The following is a 21,737-nucleotide window of genomic DNA, read 5'->3' on the forward strand; positions in this document are numbered from 1 at the left end:
CGGTTTCTCTGTGATCCGGGGTTGAAGAACGCGGCAATCGCAGTGTAAGCAGTGTTTGTGCTCTTACGCTATGCCAACTGCTATATACGATCAAATACACCGCACCACCAAGTAACAAAAAGAGCTACTTCGCATATCAAAACGAGAGGTAAGCAACAAAATGCGATAAATAAACGTATATTGGGTAAAAAACAATGTAACGCATTCTTCTGTGATAGAATACTTCAAAATAATTTACGTGACGTGAGCAGCAATGTACCCGATTTTTGTTCGTTACCACAAACAATCGACCAGCTGCAAATCTAATTTTGTGTTGGAAGGCACCAAAGAACGGTGCTCGTGCGATTGGTATGGGAGTTAGCAAACGTGCACCTATTGATTACCACGTTTGCTCGGGAAGAGTACGATGTAATGCTGGGATGGAGAGAAGTATTCCTAACAAACCGTGTACATGGCTAAATACGAGGTACTTGATTTAATGCTGGGATGGAGAGAAGTATTCCTAACAAACCGTGTACATGGCTAAATACGAGGTACCTGGCAATTGCATACGGTATTGTGCAGCGGGCGTACCTGAAAGAGGAGCGCATGCTGCATTTTCATGGCATGTTGAAATGTAAATACGAAGGAGAGGCGTTTTGTCGTGAAGAGGAGGAAGTAGGTACGTGCGATAAACTGTTCTGTAGTACGTGTACGCACAGAGCATAAAAATTCGCTTCTATGCCGTAGGCGCACGTCACACCGTTGGTTAGAAGATTCTTTTTATTGCGTGCTCCGCTACACCCTTTAACTGCGAGATGGGCACATTGAACAAATTCATCCTTGAGAACTTTAAAGGCATCAAACAGCAAAATAATCCGGTTTATAGGCCTGGTATAATACGCGCCGATTTACTGGAGGAAGTGAACTGCGATGGCGTTGATTTCATCAGGCATTTGTTCATTCTTTACAAGTGCTCGGTCGAGAACGAGAGGTACAAGAACTTGATCATAGAAAATATCGGCAAGGTGGAGAATCTGCTTGAGAAAGCTAACATCCTCATTGAACTGAACATGTTGAACGCGGCCGAAGAGTGTTTGGAGAAGTACAAGCGGATGATCGGCGTTTCGTTGGACGTGATTGGTGCGGAGGCGGTGTTTAAGCAACACAACTGCATTGAGAACGTGACATACGTGCTGGATGTGACGTGTCACAGCGGTTGCACACAACGAGGAGGGGACAATACGGTTGAAGTGTGCGGTGGCAACGTTGAGGTGGTGGGTGATGAGCGGAGCAAAGGAGAGGTACAGGACAGAACAGGTGCGGAACATGCAGGGCTAGAGCAAAAAAATGAGGAGAATGAAACGAGAAGCAGTGCGATTGTGCACCAAGAAACGATCATCTCGGGAACGATGGAACGCAACGGGATACACGAAACAGAGGAGAACGGCAAAGCTGTGCCGATCACGGACAAAAGGATCATGAACATGCACAGTGATGGTGTACATGGGCTTGGGATGAATTGCGTGAGCGGATGTGAATCAGAGCATCAGAAAGCGGAACGCCCTGTAAATACGGGTAAACCACGCATGAGAAGCCACGGGAAAAGAAAACTTTACAAGTTTGAGACACGAGACCATGTATTTAAGGATTACAAGGTGTTCTCACTCTGCGTGAACGAGCAGTACTTGCTCTTAACGATCATACGGCTGCTTCTGAAGTCGCAGGGACCTGAGTGCTTGGAGTATGCACGCGCATACCTCGACAGACTCCTCTTCAACAGAAATGAAGACCACGACATGAAGGACTACGTGTTAAGTCACTACAAGAATGTCCTTTATGACGAGACCAATGAGCCGTGCTTCGTCAGATCGTTCTGTTTTGAGGCACCCTTGATATTTGGTTTTGAGTACGCACAGGTGTTGGGCAACAATCTTTTCAAGAAATATTTTTTTGAAAGCGCCTTGCAGATTTTTGCCTGCCTGGGTAGACATGAAAAGATGGCGAAATGTTACCTGGGAATGGGAAAGGAACAGGAAATGATAAAGGAATTGCAGGGTATGAAAGAAAAAATGGAGATAAAAGTGTTTGGTAAACGTATGAATGTGTGTGACGCAGAAGCAATGAAGGAGAGTACCGTGCAAACGGGTGATACGGGCGCAAACGAACAGACAATACCAACCGATAGCGTAACACGCAATGCTGCTGACGGCTTGGCAGAACTAGACGGATGCATGAAGAGCAACGCAACCGACGTATTTGATCTCGTGAATACGTACAATCTGCTCGCAGAGCTCACCAACAATACGTACTATTACACACTTTCATACCGGGCGTATAAGACGTACACGCCGCTCAAGCTTGAAGCAATTCATCGAATACGAAATAAACAATACGAAAAAGCACTTTCGTTGCTCAAACAAGCACTGGATCACTCTCCGTACAACATAACACTGCTGCACATGGTGGGATGCCTTGAAACGGCCATTCATGGCAACGGTATTTCGTATTTTCTACGAATACTCTCCATTGACAGCAACAACTATGAAACACTCATCAACGTGGGAAATTTCTACACAGAGAAAGAGAAATACGAGGAATCCGTCTATTTTTACACAAGAGCCTACAAAATCAACAAGTCGGCCAGGCTTTTGAAACAGTTGGGCGCCATTCTCGAGATCACCGGCAAGTATGACGAAATCAAATGCATGCTGAGGAGGGAAGACAAGAAAAACGTGCTGTTCGCCAGAGATAAAGAGTTAATCGCCATGTTTGATAGGTATTCTAAGTAAAATAGAGCTAGTGAGCATTTGAAGGGTGCGGGTACTTCGTTGATACTGTTATTCTTTCGTATCAGGACAAGCATCTTCTTAGACCAGCAGTAGATCGCTTACCGGTTCAGGTGTTTGCAAAAAATAATTTTGACCGAATGCTTCCTGACCTAGGTAAAACGGGGGTACGGATCACCGAGCCCAGCTCTTTAACACGTATTAATGCATCAAAACAATTCTTTCGGATGAACAAATGGTTTAATTAGCGTTGACCGACAGGTTCACTGCTAACAGCGCTGGATGGCAGGTAAAAATGCGATATCTGAGATGCTTCTCGCTGCAAAGGCGCATAAGCTGCGCCATACGGGAAGAGCGGTGAAGTGTTAGGCTCATCATAAAAAAGAATTTACAGCAAATATTATTAGGCGGTGCTGAACCGGTCTTTTGAACGGTTCTGGCACGCCTACATTTCTATCGATGCAACATTCTCACGGAGAAAACTACGCACCAGTTATTGTACCAATGCCACGCCTACATTCTATCGATGCAACATTCTCACGAAGAAAACTACGCACCAGTTATTGTACCAATGCCACGCCGAAGTGTAAAGGGCTCTTCAAATGATGGCCAGAAGCTGCCCTATCCCCAGCTAAAATACCTCCCAAGATAACACGCGTGCTATGCTTCGGCTTAGAGATGAACCTGTACCGTTATTACGTATTTCCCAGAACTCACTAAAGACACACGAACTGCCAAAGACCAATAAAATAGAAATTTATCAACAGCATCTTCGCTTTCTCTCCTGTATTTTAATATCGGCAAACTCGTTCTCGTTCTCCGCATCATCCATTTTATGTCTTTCGATGAGTTTGTCAACAATGCTCTCGAACACGGCCATAATATCGGTGTTCTCTTTTGCACTTATGTATTTGAACAGGGACTTGTCCAAGCGATGCATTTCGATCATCTTCATCACGTCACCGTCCTTCACCGCTATGTTCTCCTTGTCATCGATCTTGTTGCCCAAAAGGACTATCAGTGTGTCGTTTACCTTGTGCTTTTCGACCTCAGCTATCCATGATGCTACGTCGCTGAACGACTCCTCCTCTGTAACATCAAACACTACGATGATGCAGTGTGCTCCTCTATAGTACGAGCTTGTTATCGTGCGGAACCGTTCCTGTCCTGCCGTGTCCCATATCTGCAGCTTGACCGTCTTTCCGTGCCGCACAATTGTCTTGATCTTAAAGTCCACACCTATCGTGCTTATGTAGTTCTTCGTGTATGTTTCGTCCACGTAACGGTTTATAATGCTTGTCTTGCCCACGCCGCTGTTCCCTATGAGGATGGTTTTGAAGAGGAAATCGTAGTCGTGCATGTTTGATGGGATAAAATTAAAAAAATGATTTTCTCATTTACTGTGCCATCAAAACAGAGGATGACCTGCAACACGTGCACGTGCTTGATCGGTAGTGGATACGTAGCAGTTCACGTGCTTGATCGGTGATATATGCATTGCACATGCTGGTCCTTCCTAATATCGCACAGCATCCTTAGCCAATGAACAAGAATCTTACGCTAATTTTCCTCGTACCATTTGTGTGATATTACAAGGCATTCTCTGCAGGGACAGGTAAGTGAAGTGTACGGAACAGCGCATGAAAATAAAAAAATACTTTTTTAACGATAAAATGCATAGCGTACTTAACGAGATGGCACACTGCTGATAAGCAGACGAGTTTTAGCGCATATGTGAATGAGAAGGCATACCAACGATTTATATCGCTTCTATCCGATCCTGGGCAAAAGATGGGCGGAAATTGCAATTACTAAGCACGCTATATCTGAAAGAGTGTTCCATCGCAAATGGGACATAGCATATACGTGAGGAGTACCAGATGCGAATTTTATGCCCTCTCACCACTTTGAACACGGTAAAAAAGTTGTGCCGGTGCTGCACCCCATGCACAAATTATTTGCTGTTTACCTCGAAACCGGGCAAATCGGAAGTGCTATGCTCAAATACGGGCAAATCATGTTTAAACAGAAAGGTGTGCCAAGAATAATAGACATGGAGAAAGAGTACAGAGAGTTTACTGTTGAGATTGATGGCGGGGAGAAAAAGAACGGGAAGTACCTGCTCATCAGTGAATATGTGGAGGGAAGTGTTTGTGTAACACTGGTTATCAAGGCTGAGGAGGCTTTTGACCGCTTTTCTTTAAAAGTGCTAGAAAAAAGGAAAAATGAAAATAAAGCACGGTTTGTAGACAGCGCAGATATTATCAGCAGAATGTGCGATTGTTCGAGCAAACACGGGGCGAATAGTGAGCGTGGCTTGGCTGAAGACCGCTTTTGCGAAGAAACGCGGGAGTGTGAGGAACCTGGAAGTGAAGAATATCGTGTGATATGCAAAGAAAAAGGATGGTCGCGTAAAAAAGACGAAGAGACGGGTGTAAAACAAATCACCGAAAATAACGAGAGATTGAACAGCGAGGATAAATGCACAGCGATCAAGCGAACGAAGATGAACAGCGAGGATAAATGCACAGCGATCAAGCGAACGAAGATGAACAGCTCACCTTCTGATCAGTTCTGTACTGTTTCTGGTAAAATTGGAGATGCTAAATTTACCGGAGAAGACCGCTTCAGCGGAGAAAACGTGAAAAAGGCACCTTCGTGTTTGGAAGAGGAAGGAAACGGTGCGTTGCAGCAGGTTGATGGTGATTCTCACGTATACTCTGATATTAACGCATATCATTCATCTGATTGTTTCAAAACATACTTACGTGATTTGCTGCCTCGTTCGTTTGAGGTTCTCGGCAGAACAATGATCCTCAATCTCAGCAACGAGCAGAGAAAGTACAAAAAGGAAATCGCAGAATATTTTTTTGAGCTGAAGAGCTGTAAAACGATTTTTTTGAAGAATGACGTTGTGAAGGAAACGTACAGGACCACTGAGTACGAATTATTGCTGGGCGAGGATAAGAAAGATGTTGTATACACAGAAAACGCTATACGATTCGAGTTCAATATCTGTGATGTCTATTTTAACAGCAAGCTGAGCGGTGCGCGTGAACAGTTAGTGGCAAAGTTCAGGAAAAACGATGTCGTTGCCGATCTGTTCTGCGGGATCGGCCCTATAAGCACGCAAGCACTCAAAAAGGGATGTTATGTCATTGCCAACGACATTAACCCTAAAGCGATCGAATACTTCAAGAACATCGTAAAGATTAATGGAATTGCAGCGAATTACGAGGTGTACAACGAGGATGCCAAGGACGTAATTTCAAACCTAGTGAACCGGGAGATAAACCATTTTGTCTTTAATCTGCCCGAGCTGAGCATTTACTTCATCGAGCACGTGAAAGTATTTGCAAAGAGCGAGCTGCACTGCTATTTTTTTTGCAGAAAGAACCGCGATGTGATTGCGTACTTGCAGGAGGAGATCGGGCTGGTGGTACCGAGGGGGTGTATCAAGGAATGCAGGAATGTGGCACCGTCCAAGTTGTACTACTACATGAACGTTAAGGTCAAGGATTTGCAATGGCTGGACAGTGATCCGCACCCAACTGATAAGTCGATGGAAGCGTAAGCATGTAATTTTTGCTCGAGCACTCATGGCATTGTCAGGAATGCGTGGTTTGTCACCCCGCACAACAACAGCTAAAAAACGTTTATATCATATGTGAAAGGAACGTATGAAACGATTCAAAAGCGTGCCAATTGGATGGTTCAGCGATGGAGAGAGAACTAAATTTTGAGCAGAGATTGCACCATCAGTGAATGTAGATGTTCATCGTACAGTTCGCAATCTTTGGTTTTTTAACTGATTTAAAAGTTAAATGGTGTGCTATGACCCTATGATTAACGTTTCGTGATGTGTTTCCAGTGTTGCACGCCAAAACGTGAAACAGAGCAGTGGACCGATCATTGCATTCGTTTACAGAGATTACAAATATTTTCTGGATTTAAGCACAATCCGTGTTCCATTTGGATAAAAAGTATAAAATATGCTATATGCGACGGTTTCAGGCCGGTTCTATTAAAATTGTTGCTGCATGTTAATGTTGAACCACGCAGTAGATGCGATTTAAGCTCCTGATAAAGAAAACTTTGAGATAAATAAACACGCTTCTGGTATAAAATAAAAGAATGCGCAGCCCTTTCTATTTGTGAGTGCAGCCACGTACGAGCTGCATACATAGCCAAACCATAAATAAACGGAATGTGCATGATGCGCCAAGATGAAAAAAGGATGGCCCCATAGTTAATTATTTTATTCATTCTAGTGTTTTTTGTGTCAGTCTTAGCACCTTCTTATCGTAAAGAATCTTGTCCTCTCTAAATTCTCGTGCCGCATCCAGATTTGCTGGGCTGTCCGAATTCGGCCAGTTAAGAAGCGCAACGATGCTGAGAATAACACTCTCAGGATTTCTTACGGGCATCCATCGCTCGGCAACGCACTCGTATTCGTACATATCGTCGCCCGGCTCGTGCAAAATAGAGATGCACACGTTGCCGTCCTTGTCAATGTTGGGATGCCACATGTCTGAGACAAATCGAAATTTTGGCGGTGAATCGGGGTAATTCTCTGGAAACTGCATTATCGCCTTGAATATTCCATTTTCATACAACGTGTTCGAAGGACCAAGTATTATCACCTCCCACGTATAAATACTGCCTTCCACCAATCCTATGGAAAAGGATGGATTGTCTTTCGTTCTTTTGAATTCCTTGTGTAGGAAAGCGGATGATCGTGTGAGCATCGGTTCTGCTCACGGGGCTAAAACAATTTATTTATGGCCGATCTGTAACAGATTCGGTGAAACACGCCGAAATGAGGTAAATAAGCGGACCAGTCGGCTGATACAGCTAAAACAAGCATGGAATAAACATAGAAACACACTTTTACGCGGTATAATAGATCAATAAGCAGTAGCGAATCCTTTTAGCATACCAATAACTATGTTATGTGAGGCAGTGCACGTATCAGTGCAGGGACCCTTATTTTGAGTGGCCATCAGTAATTTCACCGCAAAAGTAACAAATAGCGCACACCACCGGGAAGTGTTACACCAAACGGTCAGAAATCCGCCTAAAGTATTTTTCTGCGGCAACGGAGGTGATCGCAGTTTTTATACCCCATCCAATTCATGGATAATATCTTAGCGGCACTTCTTAGGCCTGTAGCAAGCCCTGCATCGTTTAGGTCATGCACGGCGAATGAGTTGAACAAGAAGGGGCTTACTGAGCATGTAGCCGTGTAAATTATGTGAACGTAGATTTATCGCAGCTTTCAAGTGATTAGGCCTCCTCAGAAATTTTGATGAACAATTTAGGCGAAGCGCGTTTTGTGAAGGTAGCCATGGGAAGAGAAAGAAGGGTATGCTACATGTAATACGGGGTTTGTGGTGACAGAATGAAACGCAAATATCGGGGCAAACAAGCTCTGCAATGAAGAGCATGAGAAGCGATTGTTTTGATCATCAAAATGATAATGGATGCAACAGTTCTAGACAAAAAGATGAACGCAATAAATTTTTGACACTTTTATCGTTTATTGTGGATGTTTTATACAAAAGCATATTTTTTGTTGGGTGTTTGAAACGAAGAAATTTTGCCGTTGAAATGTGTTTTACAGCATGTTGGGATGAGAAGGCATGGATTTGGTTGATCATTGTTATCACATGTGGTAATCTACAGCATGTTGAGATGAGAAGGCATGGATTTGGTTGATTCGGTGCGGTAAATCACCCATGCTTACCATGGTCATGCTTGGCACGAATAGAATGATAAATTATTACAGAATATAACAACGATGTTGCATCAAACCCGATAGTGAAACCGCTTCTATTTGAAATATACGTTGCTCACGTGTAAAAAGTTGTATTCTCGCAGTTCAGAGGTGTTAGGAGCGAGAAAATATCAACGGCATGCCAAAGAAACATTCAAAACTGACTTTCAAACAAAAGGAAAGAGGCTATGCACCGGCAAAAATCAGGTTTGTGCAGAGTTTTCAATTAATTATGATAGGCTGTAGAAATATAGAAAGAGTGTTTGTGAACATTCGACCTAGGGATCCGCGAGTAAAGTTGGCCGTAATCAAATTATACTATCGGACGAAGGAACATTCTTAGGTCGCAACAAGCAAGGACAGTTCTCACAAATCATCCGGTTTGTTCAGTTTTTGAGGAATGGTGCCGATCACCTGATGAAGTCTTTTTTAGAAGGTCTTTGATTTATTTTCTATTGGTGCAGTATTTACTCACAGCCTTATTACACACCGAAAATATCGATTGTACTTGTATGCTAATATAGATTTATATTGTGGCTTCAGAGCTTGGTAAAATGTTACAAAGTATCTATAGGTGCACCACGTGACATGTTGCCATGGTTTATTTTTGCAGTGATGATGACCAAGTACGCTTTTAGTGAAAAAAATATTTTTTTCAAGTCGTGGGAGCACACGATTTGAAGAAATGAAAATTTTAAAAATTTTTGCAGACCCTTCCAATGGTCGAGACACTCACAAAATTCAAGATCTACCCGCAACAGCCGCAGATATACAACAACCCAAAAAACACTGAGAAGAAGAGGTACTTCAAGAAGGTTGGGTATGGCATCACGGTGCCTGAGACCGCCATAAACGGCACCTATATCGACAAGAACTGCCCATTCACAGGAAGCGTAAGACTATACGGCAAATTCGTCAAGGCTGAGGTGCTGAAGATGAAGCAGATACGAACGATCATCTGCATAAAAAAGTACTTTTTCTACGTAAAGAAGTATAAGAGATATGAGAGGAGACAGAAGAAGTTTGCCGTGCATCTGCCACCGTGCTTTGAGGGTCTTGTGAACGTGGGTGACATTGTGAACTGTGCACTTGTCAGGCCATTGTCTAAGACAAAGCGATTTGTGGTGGTGGGCGTTGAGAACAAGATAGTACCGGAGAAAAAATATAAAACATTGGAGGATCTTTAATTAAAAATTGAGTTTAACGAATTGTTATTGGTGGTGTGTGTAAGAAGTACGGTCCTTATTCGCCAATTTTGTCGTAAATGTTAAATCACTCCGGTACTTTTGTAAGTTTGAGATCCTTGTTTTGAGAAATAAGAAAGTAGGGCATGTACACAAGGTGCATGTTCTTTATTGTTTGGGTTAGAGTACGTTTGTTTATCTCCTATATCATCGAAATAAGAAAGTAGGGCATGTTGAGACCAGCCGTGGCCACAGGGTTTTGGTTCACAGAGCTGCTCTAGGCTTCTGCCAGCTGAGCATACTTGGTGTATGATTATTAGCATGTCAACAAACAGAGAGGTGGTAAAAAATGTCATTACTTGCTGAGGACGTATCAAAATTGCGCGAATAGAGTGAGAAGCAAAAGATCGCCCCGATAGGGACTCGAACCCTAGACCCTCAGATTAAAAGTCTGATGCTCTACCGACTGAGCTACCAGGGCTGGCACGTACAACTTACGTGCATCATGAACACCACGGAATGCGGCAAACAATTTCTGATACGGTAGCGTGTTCCAATACGCTTTTCACGTTTTTTTAGAGCACTAAACCAGAAAAATGTGTTTGTTCGACTGTTGCTATTGTGTTAGCAAACAAATATATTTTAGAAACAAAAAGTGGGAAGTAAAAACACTTTGTGGTATTTTTAAGCATTTGAATCTTGAAGCAATTCAGCAAAATAATATTTTGTCTTCGTAAAGCTCTCTACCCTGTTAAATTGAGAAGAGTTCCACACAGCGCTACTCTCACAGTAAGATCACCTTGTATCACAGCAGGAACAAAAGATGTTCGCTCTATTCCAAACTACATGGATCTGCGCCTCAGGATTTAGTTCTACCTTATGGTGTTTTCGTTCACCAATCCCGTTTTAAACATTCCTAGAAACTATTACCCCATGCCTTTTAAAATTTTTCCAAATTTTTTCGATGTATCGGTCACGTACATTATTTTCTTTTGGAGTGATTTTCACTTCGTAGAAACGGCGGTATACTATTACTACCTGATGGTTAACATAAAGAGCTTCAACACGAAGGAAAACGTACTTATAAGCCTGTGTATCCCTTTCATCCGTGAGAATATAGAGGATCAGAGCTTGTTCAACTCGGTTTTCTACTACTACATAATAAATCCGGAGGGCAAATGGATGATAGGACAGCTATTTGAGCTAGTTGCCATGTTCAGGATTGACGTGTCGAGGGTGCTGATCGATTACCTGTTGTATTTCTTATTCTACTACAAATTGTTCGTTTTCTGGATCATTATGATCATACTGCTCTTCATCGTGCAGCTAAGCATTTTCCGATGCAACAAGAACTGGAAACGAAAGGCGATACACTTTTTCATGCTGCCGTGTATATCCAACATGAACTACTTCACGCGCTACAACCTGGATATAATCATTCTCCTCAACGTTTTTCTGAGCGTGAATTTTAAGCGGTCTGCGTTGTTCAAGCATTTCACAAGTAGCAAGGATCATGGAAATATTCCGGTATCAAATGTTTTGATTCTTTGCTCTACGTACTACCCGTACTATTTTCTTGAAAAGTGTGAGGATTTTATCGCGTTGCTGATAACGGTCTTCATGCTTGACAGCATGGCGTCAATCATAGGTACATATCTCGAAAAGAAGGATAAAAGTGTGCAGGGCATGCTTTCTGGTGTTCTTTCCGCAATTGTTTTGCACTACCTTTTATTTAGAAATTTTAACTATGTATTTTACTATTTCATGATGGGAATTGTGGAATATATCGTCTCATGCAACGATAACCTCATACTGCCCTTAATTTCCGTGCTTTTTTTTAAGTTTCAATCCTCGTGATCATCCTCTCCCAGGATGTTGTAATGCTGTTTTGCAGCCGCCCACAGCGTAATTTTCAGTTGAGGAAATGTGCGCTTGTGAAGCCCATGTTATTGTGTCCATGCGATTTTTAGTGGTGTAACGAACGAGTGGGGTATAGCGCCAGGCTAATAGGCGAAAAATGAGTTTTTAACATGGTCAAGGCAAGTTTACGGCCGAGCATTCTTTTTGATACGAAGCCATACATAGAGTGCCTTGAGTGTAGTGGTGATCTTTGCAAGCGTAGATGCAAAATATGTGATTGAGAGATACCTATTTGTACCCATCCTGATGAGATAAAGGAATTAAAATGTATTTATTGCATTCTCATACCGGAGTACTCGACGAACGGTTTCTGGTTAAAGATGTACATGGGCCGCACTTTTGTCCGCTCCGCTACCAAAAGGCGATTGAAAGCGCGGATCAGCAGCATTTTGTTGTGTCGGTGGAGATGAACAAGTCATCCACACTTTTCTATACAAAATGTTATTTATAGCTGTTACTAAGGGGACATCGACAGCGTAGGTAAACTTGATAGGATCAGTTAATGATGCATCGTGTTGTTTATTTATCTGTGCCATGGTGGGATTGTTTGGCAAATTTGATCGGCACGGTTGATAAAAATACTTCTTTTCACATATGAATTGTGTTACTGTACAGTATTTGGTTAGTGTGGATTTGCACAAACGCGTAAAGTTGTGATAATAGTGCACCTCCAATTCATCTGCACCAAGCTGTTTGATAAAACGCTATCGCGCGACATTGGAGCAAATTCTGACACTCGATTTTTACACTGCAGTGCTCTGCTCGTGTGAATCGACGATGAAACACTTTTAAAACAAAGTTGCGAGAACTTAAAAAAGAATTCAAAACAAAGAGACAGAGATTAAAATGGAGAGCTACGACTACCTTTTTAAAATAGTACTGATTGGCGACTCGGGTGTGGGAAAAACCAACTTGCTGTCTCAGCTCACAAGGGGAGAGTTCTCAGCCGAGACGAAGGCCACTATTGGTGTGGAATTCGCGACTAGAACATTCAAAATCGATAATTTGGTGATCAAAGCACAGATCTGGGATACAGCTGGACAGGAAAGATACAGAGCTATCACCTCGGCCTACTACAGGGGCACTCTGGGCGCCCTGATAGTCTACGATATTACCCGAAAATCAACATTAAGCAACGCTACCAAGCACTGGCTCACGCAGCTGAAGGAATATTCTGGTGAGGAAATAGAGATAATGATGGTTGGTAATAAAACAGACTTGGAAGACGAGAGGACTGTCACCGTGGCATGCGGGAATGATGCAGCTAAGTCAAATAACCTTAATTTTTTGGAGACCTCTGCGTTAGACGGCAGCAATGTTGAGAAGGCGTTTGATGAGCTGATAAAAGCGGTATATAGGAGACGAAAGACCCTGGATCCCGAGTTCAAAGAGGCGCTTTCAAGAACCGAACCTGCGAAAAATAAGAAGATAATACAAATAAAGAAGAAAAAAAAGAAAAGCTGTTGTTAAATAAATTGCCGATTAATTAAAAGTATAAACCAACTTATTCTGCTGTGCTTGAACCGAGCACGAAGGTCTTAAGAGGTCGGATGTGTTGTATGTGAGTAAACAGCCCAGTATTTCGTATTTTAATGTTTCTGCAATCCAATGTGTAGATGGCACAGTGAGTCTTTCTATGCAAGGCTTTCTTAACAACCAGAAAAATATTCACGAGTAGGTGTGGAGTGGTTACAAATCCGGTCCAACAGCCACTGAACGGCCGTCATGTGCAATATCTAACAAGTTGTTGGCTAACAATCGAAGTTTAGTGAATATTGCAGTAATTCAGATGTCAGTCAAAGACTATATCTCTACTTGTCAGAATCCTTTCCAAATTGACATAGCAAGCATACAGAAGCAATTATGGTAGAATTAACCATGAATGCGATTTGCAACCAAGCAACATGTCATAGCGATGTAGAAATGCATTTTTTACCTAGAATAGGTAACAAGTGCGATCATTCAATGACAAAGATGCATTTGTGCATCGCTATCAATCGTCCCTTTTCGGATAAGCCAATTGAACTATAACAAATCCTTGGGATGAGATGTTAAGAAAAGCATGTTAGATAACTGTATATCTGGCTTATTTCGGGGAATGCTAACGCTCAAATTATTCGCCCATACGTCGATATCAAATCAAGTACCTGTTAACTCACACTATTGCACAAGCTGTTGTATTGTTACGACTGAAATTAGAGAATTATGAATTTTTAATTTACCCAAACATTTGTAGTTTTTATAATCAGGGACCTGATAGGGCCATTATATGCCGTCTTCTGGCATATTTTTTAACCTGCGGTGTTGTTCTGTGTGCTGTTGTCATTGGTATTGTTTAATTTATTGTCATTCTTGTTTTTATCCTGCCAGCTGCTAAAAAAGAGCTTGGCTAGCCCGAAAAGAATGGCACCAATTATAAGAAATGAAATACCAAGTGCAAAAATGAAAAGAATAACATACTTAATGTACATAGCTGCTTTCTGGTAGTTTCTTGCCTTTTCAAGATCCTTTTTGGCTTCTTTCACTGTCTTCTTGGTCACGTCGATTTCTATTTCAATGTTATCAACAATTTTGCGCGAGCTCATCACCATTTCGTGCAATTCGTCGATGAGTGACACCAATTCGTTGATTGAGGCCACGATTTTTTTGATATTTTTATTTCTCTCGCCAGCCTTCTTCAGGATACCCTTCGATGAGCAGGCGCCTGGTCTAAACTCTTTCTCCAACAGCTTGTGTCCCTCAGAAGAATTGACTAATTCGTGCAGCTCCTCCTCCGAGGCATCAGGCTTGGCAATAAGAAACTGCGATTTTAGTCGCTCCTTCTCCTCTTTTGTGTGGTTGAGCTGTTCAGTTCGGTATAATTCAATCGTTTCGGCTAAATAATTAGTCAGCACCTGCCACCTGTTGTTTCTCGTATCGGCTTCGAATTCTTCGTCCTCAGGGTTTAGCTGGTTGTTTTCTTCTTGCATAGCCTTTAACCTTTCCTTTACCTGCTTAGAATTCTCTTTAAACAGGTTGTTAAGGACAGAAATCCTATTGTCCAGTTCGGTTTCTTCATGGTCTGAAAGGATGGAGTTTGCCTTCTTATTTGAGATGCTTTTCAATTTGTGGATGTACACTCTAAGCTTGTCTATTTTGTCCTCTATCTTTTTACATCTGCCGAGAAATTCATCCATTCAACGCGAAACAAAAATGAAAGAAAACAAACAAAAGATTAAAAAATATGAAATGATGAAAAGAAAATAATCAGCGGCAAGTTTGATATTTTGATGAATATGGATAATGTAAAAAGCTCTTAGTATGTAATAAATGCAGATATTGGTGTTGGAACATATGCATTCGATCTGTGGTTATCAAGTCATGAAAACGGCGCAAAGTCTTCCTTTAAATGTGTGAGATCACGCAAAGAACGTGAACATGACTTTGTTCAACCAAGGGGTAGTGTTTAGGGTTGTATCTGATGGAAGAAATATTTTGACTAAATAATAAAACAGCTCGCTCACATTTTGTGATGGGTCGGGCTTCATGCTTCCCATCTCAAGGTCGTATTATTCCTGTTTGAATGTACAATTAACTTGTTAAAAGTCACAGATGTGGTACTCGCCATCGCATTTACTTGAGGATAGGCTACCACGTGCTATATTGATCTACAGATGTGGTACTCGCCATCGCATTTACTTGAGGATAGGCTACCACGTGCTATATTGATCTACAGATGAAAAATCTCAGCAATCAAGCACTCTCGTTTTCGTTTATAAACGAAAAAAGCACATTCTAACGAATTGTTTTGATAATATGTTGTGAACGCCCTACGGATCATTTGTCGATAAAACATGGTAAATTTTCGTAATACGTGTCATGAAAATGAAAAGCGCAAAAAACGGTACGAATTTGAAGAAACCTATTACTCGTTACACCGCGCCAACAACGCAATTTCTGCAAATTAATGGTTTAATCAAAATATAAATATTGATCATGAAGCCTCTGCGCACGTTCCTTCATTGTCTTTGAGATCAGGGCCTCCTAATTTTCCAACCACTTTCTCGTATCTTAGAGCATACACTTTCTCATTCTTTTTGTAGGCTTTCATAAACTTGTTCTTCAAAACTTCAAACTTGTGTGCGTCTATCAGTTTTAACAGAAATAGATCAAAATTATCTGTGTTCAGGAATACGTCCATGCCGGTTTTTATCGGCTTCAGTATGTATCTTAGCACGTATTTGTCATCTCCATTTTGTATCAATTCTAGCAGAACATCGTGCACAAAGGCGTTTTCGACCATTTTCGAGATGTATTCTCCCGTTTTCTTAAATATTTTTTTCTTGTTCTCGCTCGTCCTCAGCAGTTCAAAAGCAATCGATTTTCCTCTTTGAGTGTGCAACAGATCAACAAAAAACAATGAAAGCCCCTTCATAAACACCCTGCGCTCATCAGCATCATTAAAATGCATCAAGTGATAGTAAATCAAATCATGCATTATTTCCAAGTTCGTTAGGCCTTTGTCCATCATTTTCTGCAGAATAGCTTCAAAATTGAACTTCTCTTTTGGTATGTCTTCCAACGGTTTACCACCATAGAATATTTTAGCCTCGCTCCCCATGATCTCCTTTATCATTTCTCCCTTCTGGACAACTTTCATTCTTTGATACACCTCATCAAAATAGAATGCACCAACTCGACTTGTCAGTATTTTTCGGTGTTCCTTCTTTAACATTTCAAATACTTTTCCAAGGTACTTCGAGTCCACCAATTTCTGCAAAAAAAAGATGCTGAATGAACATTGGCATAGTTCGGGTATGTACCTGTAGATTTCATCAAAAATTTGGTCTTTCAACGTGGCATTACCGTATTTGAAAAGGGTCTGCACTATTTTTGACCCCGTCCGCTTTCTCAGCACTTGGTAAAAATGTCCTTTCAAAATTTTAACAATCCGTTTGTTAGCGTCTTCCCTTTCACTCTTCGCTACCTTCTTTCTCCTGGAAATTTCCCAGTCCTTTTTACACTGATCGATTAGTTCATTCGTCTTGCTTTTCTGCATACTTTTAGATTCTGTATATTTCTTGGTCTTTTTCGTGCATTCGCTGTACGAGTCGTCGTGTGCATCGTTTTCCTGACAACTCCCTCGAATGTCGTTCTCTTTACACGATCTACTGACATAACCCTTCTTGCACCGCACAACCTCATTCGTTCTCGCTCCACCCTTGTAGCACTCTTTCGTATTACGCTTTTTCGTAGTACCGGCTCCAACCCTGGTAGACATGCCATCACATGAACTTGCTTCACCAACATGATCCATCTTTTTTGAGTCTGCTCCTCTCTCATTAAATCGCCCTCTTTTGTGGTTTCTCGCACCGCTTCTTTTGTTGCTCGTTCCTGCCATGGGGAATAAAAATTTTGGTGAATTATTTTAAGAGAAAGATTTGTTGAACCGCCTTGAGCAATTTTCTTGTAATACAGCGTTTCAAATATGTGAAAGTACATATTTACCGCTAAAAACATGTTTATTTTTCATCTCATACAGCAACTTTTTTCACGACCAATCGTTTACTTATTCACCTTTCTGTTGCAAGTGGACGAAAATTTCGCGCTATATTACATCCATGTTATAGTGTGAGACGATAAGTAAACGGTTAGTGGTAAAAGAAGGTAGCGAAAGAGTAAAACATGGGATAAACTGTGGTGGATAGACCAAGGTTCACTAGCGCAAAGCTCGCATGGGTAACGGTGATGAAAACAAAACGGCTGACTACTAACAAAACGGTACTATTTATTTCGATACCTACCCATATCACATTGCTTAGCAGTGCTACACCCGTGAATGATTTTGCATCAAGTGGACATCCGTCAAGCTCTTATGTGTGCACTGCAGAAGCATTTTGATATCCATCTTCTCAATTTTTACTTGAATGTCTTTGTAAAAATAAGTGTGTAGAAATCATTGGAAGATTTAAAAACGCTGACTCAACGAACTGAGACAGTATCCTGAATGATTTAGAAACGCTGACTCAATGAACTGAGACAGTATTCTGAATGATTTAGAAACGCTGACTCAATGAACTGAGACAGTATCCTGAATGATTTAGAAACGCTGACTCAACGAACTGAGACAGTATCCTGAATGATTTAGAAACGCTGACTCAACGAACTGAGACAGCATCCTGAATGATTTAGAAACGCGTTCAGATGGGACTAACTCAGCCATCATGCATATATTTCTAGGCATATTGGATGTAATACTTCATAATTATGCTGTGCTAACGATAGATGCACCTCAGGAATCCGGTCAAGAAATTAAAGAATATAGAATTATTTGTATTTTATGTTCCTAGCCTCGCTGATTCAGCGTAGATATGGCCACGCAGCATCGACATCTGTCAAAATTTATACAGCGGCTAGATCTTTTTTAGTTATATGTTGCACACTACGTGGCTTGTCTCTTCACTTTCCTCTAAAAAAAGGAAAAATTGGCTTCTTCTCTATCAGATCTTTATCAAAATCCATTACAAACATTCTGTCTAAGTTGCTGTCTAGGTAGAAATTCACAAAATCGTTATAATCAAGGAATTCCTTATGCTTCCTGTCATAAAACAAAAGCAGCTCGTTCACCTCTCTGGCACACACTTCTCTTGAGAAATCATTTCCATGTAATATTTCATATATTTTAGATAGCACTGCAGAGCACAGTCTTCCGTCCTCGTTCAGATCAAACACACCAAAAACAAATTTCATACGAAGATGTATGTTGGACTTGGGCGAAAAAATGCTCATGATCTCTAGGAAAAAAGGAAATGTCATGTTCTCGTACTCAATTACTTTTTCCATCGCATTTATAATCCGGTTGTTAAAGGGGTTAGCACAGAACTCTGGTATGAGCATGATATCGCTGTAGGTAAGATAGCCATTTGCTTGCCTGTCCAACATTTTGAATCGCTCATAGAGCAATTCTAGTTCCTTCTGATTGAAAATTGTGTTATTCATGAGATCCTCAATCTCCTCTTCGCACAACATGCTGTCGCTAAATATTCCCATCTCTGCTAAAGGGGTAGTTCGTTTATGACAATTAACTGAAACATTGTATGACATGGTTGCAGAGACATGCGGTGAATACCCAAGAAAGGATTCTGTACGGCGAATCTCCGGATGGTTTAGTCAATATCCATATGGTCCCACGAAAAAGTAATTTTGTGAACAATGTGGAGATACATTCTGTGCCAAGGAACACAGTGTTATGTGACTATATCAATGTTATTGAAGGCCATATTTGTGGTGAAAAACTCCGTAACATTACGGCAGGTCTGATAAATCTTTGATTAACAATATAAAACGTGCCGCTCATTACAGCTCAATAAAGAGTCTTTAAAATCACACCATTTTAACGGAAATATTTAATAAATTAGATATGAATACAAGCGATCATCGAAGTATGGTATGAACAGCCAAAACCCGCTGCCTGACCGAGTTGGTACTAGAGATCTGATTCCCACAGAAACACAGAGATAAACAGCCAAAACCCGCTGCCTGACTAATCAGACAAAATTTTTGACCAAAACAACTTTTACAGAACAGATGGCACTAAACAAATCGGCGTCCTTTATTTTTTAGCTATTCTGTTGATTTTAAATAAAATTATGTTACCATCCTGCACCACATAATCGCGTCCCTTGTGAAGATATCTTCCGGCCTTCTTAACTCCCTGCTCATTCCCGTGCAATTTAATATCATTGTACTCCATAACCTCGGCCATTATGAAGTTTTTTTCAAAATCAGAGTGAATCACAGCAGCGGCCTGTGGCGCTTTGGTTCCCTCACGCACGGTCCATGATTTAACCTCTGGCGCACCCGCAGTAAAAAAATTGATTAATTTTAGCGCCTCGTACCCTTTCCAAAGCAACTTCCTGACAAAAGCATCGCTTAAATTTGTCGCGCTGAAAGGGAAAACGTTCCGCTCCGCTTTGATAAGAGCTCGCAAATGCTTATTGACAAGCTTGTTGTCATACTCATCCTCTGATATATTAGCTAAATATACAACTTCTTTTGTTGTCAGCAGGTTTAGCGTGTTGAGATACTCGACCTCATCTGGTGTCCACTCCGCTTCGTTGGTCCATTTTATTTCGAGAATTTCCCTAAGCTTGTCAAGCGTTTGTGTTTCAAACTTCTTTTTTTTAGCATCCACAACCGTTTCTCTCTTCTGTTTTTCTATCCGCTTCGTGATGATCTGCAGATCTTTTAGCCGCAGTTCGTCTTTTATAGTTTTAACATCCCTTAGTGGGTCTATGTCCTCGTCAACATGCACTATATTTTCATCCTCAAAGCAACGCACCACTTGGAATATACCATCTGTCCGTCGTATGTTCTCCAAAAATTCGTTTCCTAGACCAAGCCCTTGGCTGGCACCCTTTATGAGGCCTGCAATATCAATAATACTCAAATAGGCTGGCACCACGCTTTTCGGTTTGTATAAATTGACCAAATAGTCAAATCTTTCATCGGGAATCTCGATGCGTCCTTCCTCGGGTGTAATTGTGCAGAAAGGATAGTTCGCAGCTGGAACAGATCTTTTTGTTAGGGCGTTAAACAGCGTGCTCTTTCCTACATTAGGCAATCCAACGATTCCCATTGATAAATTGTGTGACTTGCCGGGGCGTGAAAACATTACAGTCATTCTGCTAAGGGGTAAAAACACAGCAAATATTTGTAAAGAGGAAAGCGATCGACTTGCCAGTATATTCGGTTATTTATGTTAAATAGATATACAAAATATAAATTCTTTATGAACTATGTATTATAAACTGCTGAGGACTTTTTTCGGCACGAAAATATTCCATTATCAGAATATCGAGTTGTTTTCCTTTGAAAGTAGTTCAATTATCATATATCACATTCTATATCCTTGAACAAACAAACTCTTAAAATTATAGAAATGTCTTGCGTAATATCTCATCGACATAACGACCAATCATGACGGTCATATTTTGACTTCTATAAACAGTTTATTTGCTAACAATGATTAGCTTAGCAGCGGGTTAACTCGTTTGATATCCCATAACGAAAAAATAGGCAAAAAATGCATGTTTATGAACTCTCGCAAGCAAAAATTTTTCACCAATCGCACATAACACTGAAGTTCACCGCTGATCAAAAGTAGTTTACACGTAAGTATGTTATTTTCTATCAGTAATAAGAACTACATCGTTTGAAATAGTCCAAAAACGCTATTGGTCATCGTACTTTTTAGGCTTGTGGTGTCTATAGGATGCCATAATCGCCACTATCATTTGGTAATGAACGAACATTATCTATGCAAAACCATAACATTGGCATTTTGGCAAGAATAGAAAATTTGAGAAGATACATTTGAAGATGTGATACATGACATTTTCTAGCTATATACAGTATTTGTAGTGTCCAAAACCAATTTCGATAAAGAAACTGTGTAGACTATTCCTTGCAGTTCTTTCTTTTCACCTATAATTAGTTTATTTGTCAGCATACGAAATCGTCATAACATCCATGCATCAAAAGACAGAATTACATGTACTAAATTTACTGCACTAACATTTCTTCCCAATCGATTCGTTGCCAGCAAAGGACAGACTGGTAGATGGACCTAGCATTGATCACATGGCAGCTAGCTTAACCGTAATGCAACACACCATCACAGCCAATATTAACAATAACATGGCAACTGCACCATTGTAAAAGAGCAGGTCATGTTAGCCAATGTGAGCATAGCCATATATATTATTGCTAGGCGGTTCTTGCGTGAACGAGCGGTTAAACAAAATCAGTTACTGCATTCTTCTTGCCAGGAGCTCACTGTTGAGAATCACTGCGCTTCTAGTTCACTATTTATTACTGAGTAGATCCACAAATGGCATCGATAATCTATGGCCTAAACTTACAATTCCAGAGAACATGCTTTGTAAATCTCTTCTTTTTCTCTTGTATTCGCTTGATGGCTATCAGTACAATGGTAGCGCATATAACTTTCTTAATGGCGTTGTGAGTTATTTATATTATTAGACAATGGATGGATACCTGCTAGCGCATCAGAGTGTTGGTTGCCTTTCTAAAATATGGTGGCATGAC

At 40.9% G+C, this 21,737-nt stretch overlaps 12 protein-coding genes and 1 non-coding gene across 13 annotated transcripts; 5 read left to right on the forward strand and 8 right to left on the reverse strand.

Annotated features, from left to right (window-relative positions):
* The first annotated feature begins 446 nt into the window (after positions 1–446).
* Positions 447–2,984, forward strand: VCUG_00938 (uncharacterized protein). The gene has a single exon (XM_008075767.1). It carries the CDS (start codon positions 798–800, stop codon positions 2,769–2,771), a length of 1,974 nt encoding a protein of 657 aa, XP_008073958.1. The 5' UTR covers positions 447–797; the 3' UTR covers positions 2,772–2,984.
* Positions 2,985–3,528: 544 nt separating this feature from the next.
* VCUG_00939 (small GTP-binding protein domain) lies at positions 3,529–4,128 on the reverse strand (the record flags this gene model as incomplete). Its single annotated transcript, XM_008075768.1, has 1 exon — positions 3,529–4,128. One exon carries the CDS (start codon positions 4,126–4,128, stop codon positions 3,529–3,531), a length of 600 nt encoding a protein of 199 aa, XP_008073959.1.
* A 531-nt stretch (positions 4,129–4,659) lies between these two features.
* VCUG_00940 (uncharacterized protein) lies at positions 4,660–6,913 on the forward strand (the record flags this gene model as incomplete). The annotated part of the gene is made up of 1 exon (XM_008075769.1): positions 4,660–6,913. The coding sequence occupies one exon, from the start codon at positions 4,660–4,662 to the stop codon at positions 6,340–6,342; it is 1,683 nt and encodes a 560-aa protein (XP_008073960.1). The 3' UTR covers positions 6,343–6,913.
* On the reverse strand, positions 6,678–7,034 carry VCUG_00941 (uncharacterized protein; the record flags this gene model as incomplete). Its single annotated transcript, XM_008075770.1, has 1 exon — positions 6,678–7,034. The coding sequence occupies one exon, from the start codon at positions 7,032–7,034 to the stop codon at positions 6,678–6,680; it is 357 nt and encodes a 118-aa protein (XP_008073961.1).
* Positions 7,031–7,516, reverse strand: VCUG_00942 (uncharacterized protein; the record flags this gene model as incomplete). Its single annotated transcript, XM_008075771.1, has 1 exon — positions 7,031–7,516. The coding sequence occupies one exon, from the start codon at positions 7,514–7,516 to the stop codon at positions 7,031–7,033; it is 486 nt and encodes a 161-aa protein (XP_008073962.1).
* A 1,648-nt stretch (positions 7,517–9,164) lies between these two features.
* VCUG_00943 (archaeal ribosomal protein S17P) lies at positions 9,165–9,752 on the forward strand. The gene has a single exon (XM_008075772.1). It carries the CDS (start codon positions 9,264–9,266, stop codon positions 9,729–9,731), a length of 468 nt encoding a protein of 155 aa, XP_008073963.1. The 5' UTR covers positions 9,165–9,263; the 3' UTR covers positions 9,732–9,752.
* Positions 9,753–10,136: 384 nt separating this feature from the next.
* Positions 10,137–10,209, reverse strand: VCUG_02803. Its single transcript has one exon. It is a non-coding gene; the product is annotated as a tRNA-Lys (tRNA).
* Positions 10,210–10,661: 452 nt separating this feature from the next.
* VCUG_00944 (uncharacterized protein) lies at positions 10,662–11,585 on the forward strand (the record flags this gene model as incomplete). Its single annotated transcript, XM_008075773.1, has 1 exon — positions 10,662–11,585. One exon carries the CDS (start codon positions 10,662–10,664, stop codon positions 11,583–11,585), a length of 924 nt encoding a protein of 307 aa, XP_008073964.1.
* Positions 11,586–12,494: 909 nt separating this feature from the next.
* VCUG_00945 (small GTP-binding protein domain) lies at positions 12,495–13,118 on the forward strand (the record flags this gene model as incomplete). The annotated part of the gene is made up of 1 exon (XM_008075774.1): positions 12,495–13,118. The coding sequence occupies one exon, from the start codon at positions 12,495–12,497 to the stop codon at positions 13,116–13,118; it is 624 nt and encodes a 207-aa protein (XP_008073965.1).
* Positions 13,119–13,872: 754 nt separating this feature from the next.
* Positions 13,873–14,836, reverse strand: VCUG_00946 (uncharacterized protein). Its single transcript, XM_008075775.1, has one exon. The coding sequence runs from the start codon at positions 14,822–14,824 to the stop codon at positions 13,940–13,942; it is 885 nt and encodes a 294-aa protein (XP_008073966.1). The 5' UTR covers positions 14,825–14,836; the 3' UTR covers positions 13,873–13,939.
* A 745-nt stretch (positions 14,837–15,581) lies between these two features.
* VCUG_00947 (uncharacterized protein) lies at positions 15,582–17,028 on the reverse strand (the record flags this gene model as incomplete). The annotated part of the gene is made up of 1 exon (XM_008075776.1): positions 15,582–17,028. The coding sequence occupies one exon, from the start codon at positions 17,026–17,028 to the stop codon at positions 15,622–15,624; it is 1,407 nt and encodes a 468-aa protein (XP_008073967.1). The 3' UTR covers positions 15,582–15,621.
* Positions 17,029–17,778: 750 nt separating this feature from the next.
* Positions 17,779–18,677, reverse strand: VCUG_00948 (uncharacterized protein; the record flags this gene model as incomplete). The annotated part of the gene is made up of 1 exon (XM_008075777.1): positions 17,779–18,677. The coding sequence occupies one exon, from the start codon at positions 18,675–18,677 to the stop codon at positions 18,087–18,089; it is 591 nt and encodes a 196-aa protein (XP_008073968.1). The 3' UTR covers positions 17,779–18,086.
* A 461-nt stretch (positions 18,678–19,138) lies between these two features.
* VCUG_00949 (GTP-binding protein YchF) lies at positions 19,139–20,310 on the reverse strand (the record flags this gene model as incomplete). The annotated part of the gene is made up of 1 exon (XM_008075778.1): positions 19,139–20,310. One exon carries the CDS (start codon positions 20,308–20,310, stop codon positions 19,240–19,242), a length of 1,071 nt encoding a protein of 356 aa, XP_008073969.1. The 3' UTR covers positions 19,139–19,239.
* Between the last annotated feature and the right edge of the window lie 1,427 nt (positions 20,311–21,737).

Source organism: Vavraia culicis (assembly GCF_000192795.1).
Source record: "Vavraia culicis subsp. floridensis unplaced genomic scaffold supercont1.12, whole genome shotgun sequence".
NCBI classification, from domain to species: domain Eukaryota; kingdom Fungi; phylum Microsporidia; family Pleistophoridae; genus Vavraia; species Vavraia culicis.

What these genes read in the sequence shown, in the direction of transcription:
- VCUG_00938 (XM_008075767.1), top strand. Translation starts at nt 798, where the DNA reads ATGGGCACATTGAACAAATTCATCCTTGAGAACTTTAAAGGCATCAAA.
- VCUG_00943 (XM_008075772.1), top strand. Translation starts at nt 9,264, where the DNA reads ATGGTCGAGACACTCACAAAATTCAAGATCTACCCGCAACAGCCGCAG.
- VCUG_00946 (XM_008075775.1), bottom strand. Translation starts at nt 14,824, where the DNA reads ATGGATGAATTTCTCGGCAGATGTAAAAAGATAGAGGACAAAATAGAC.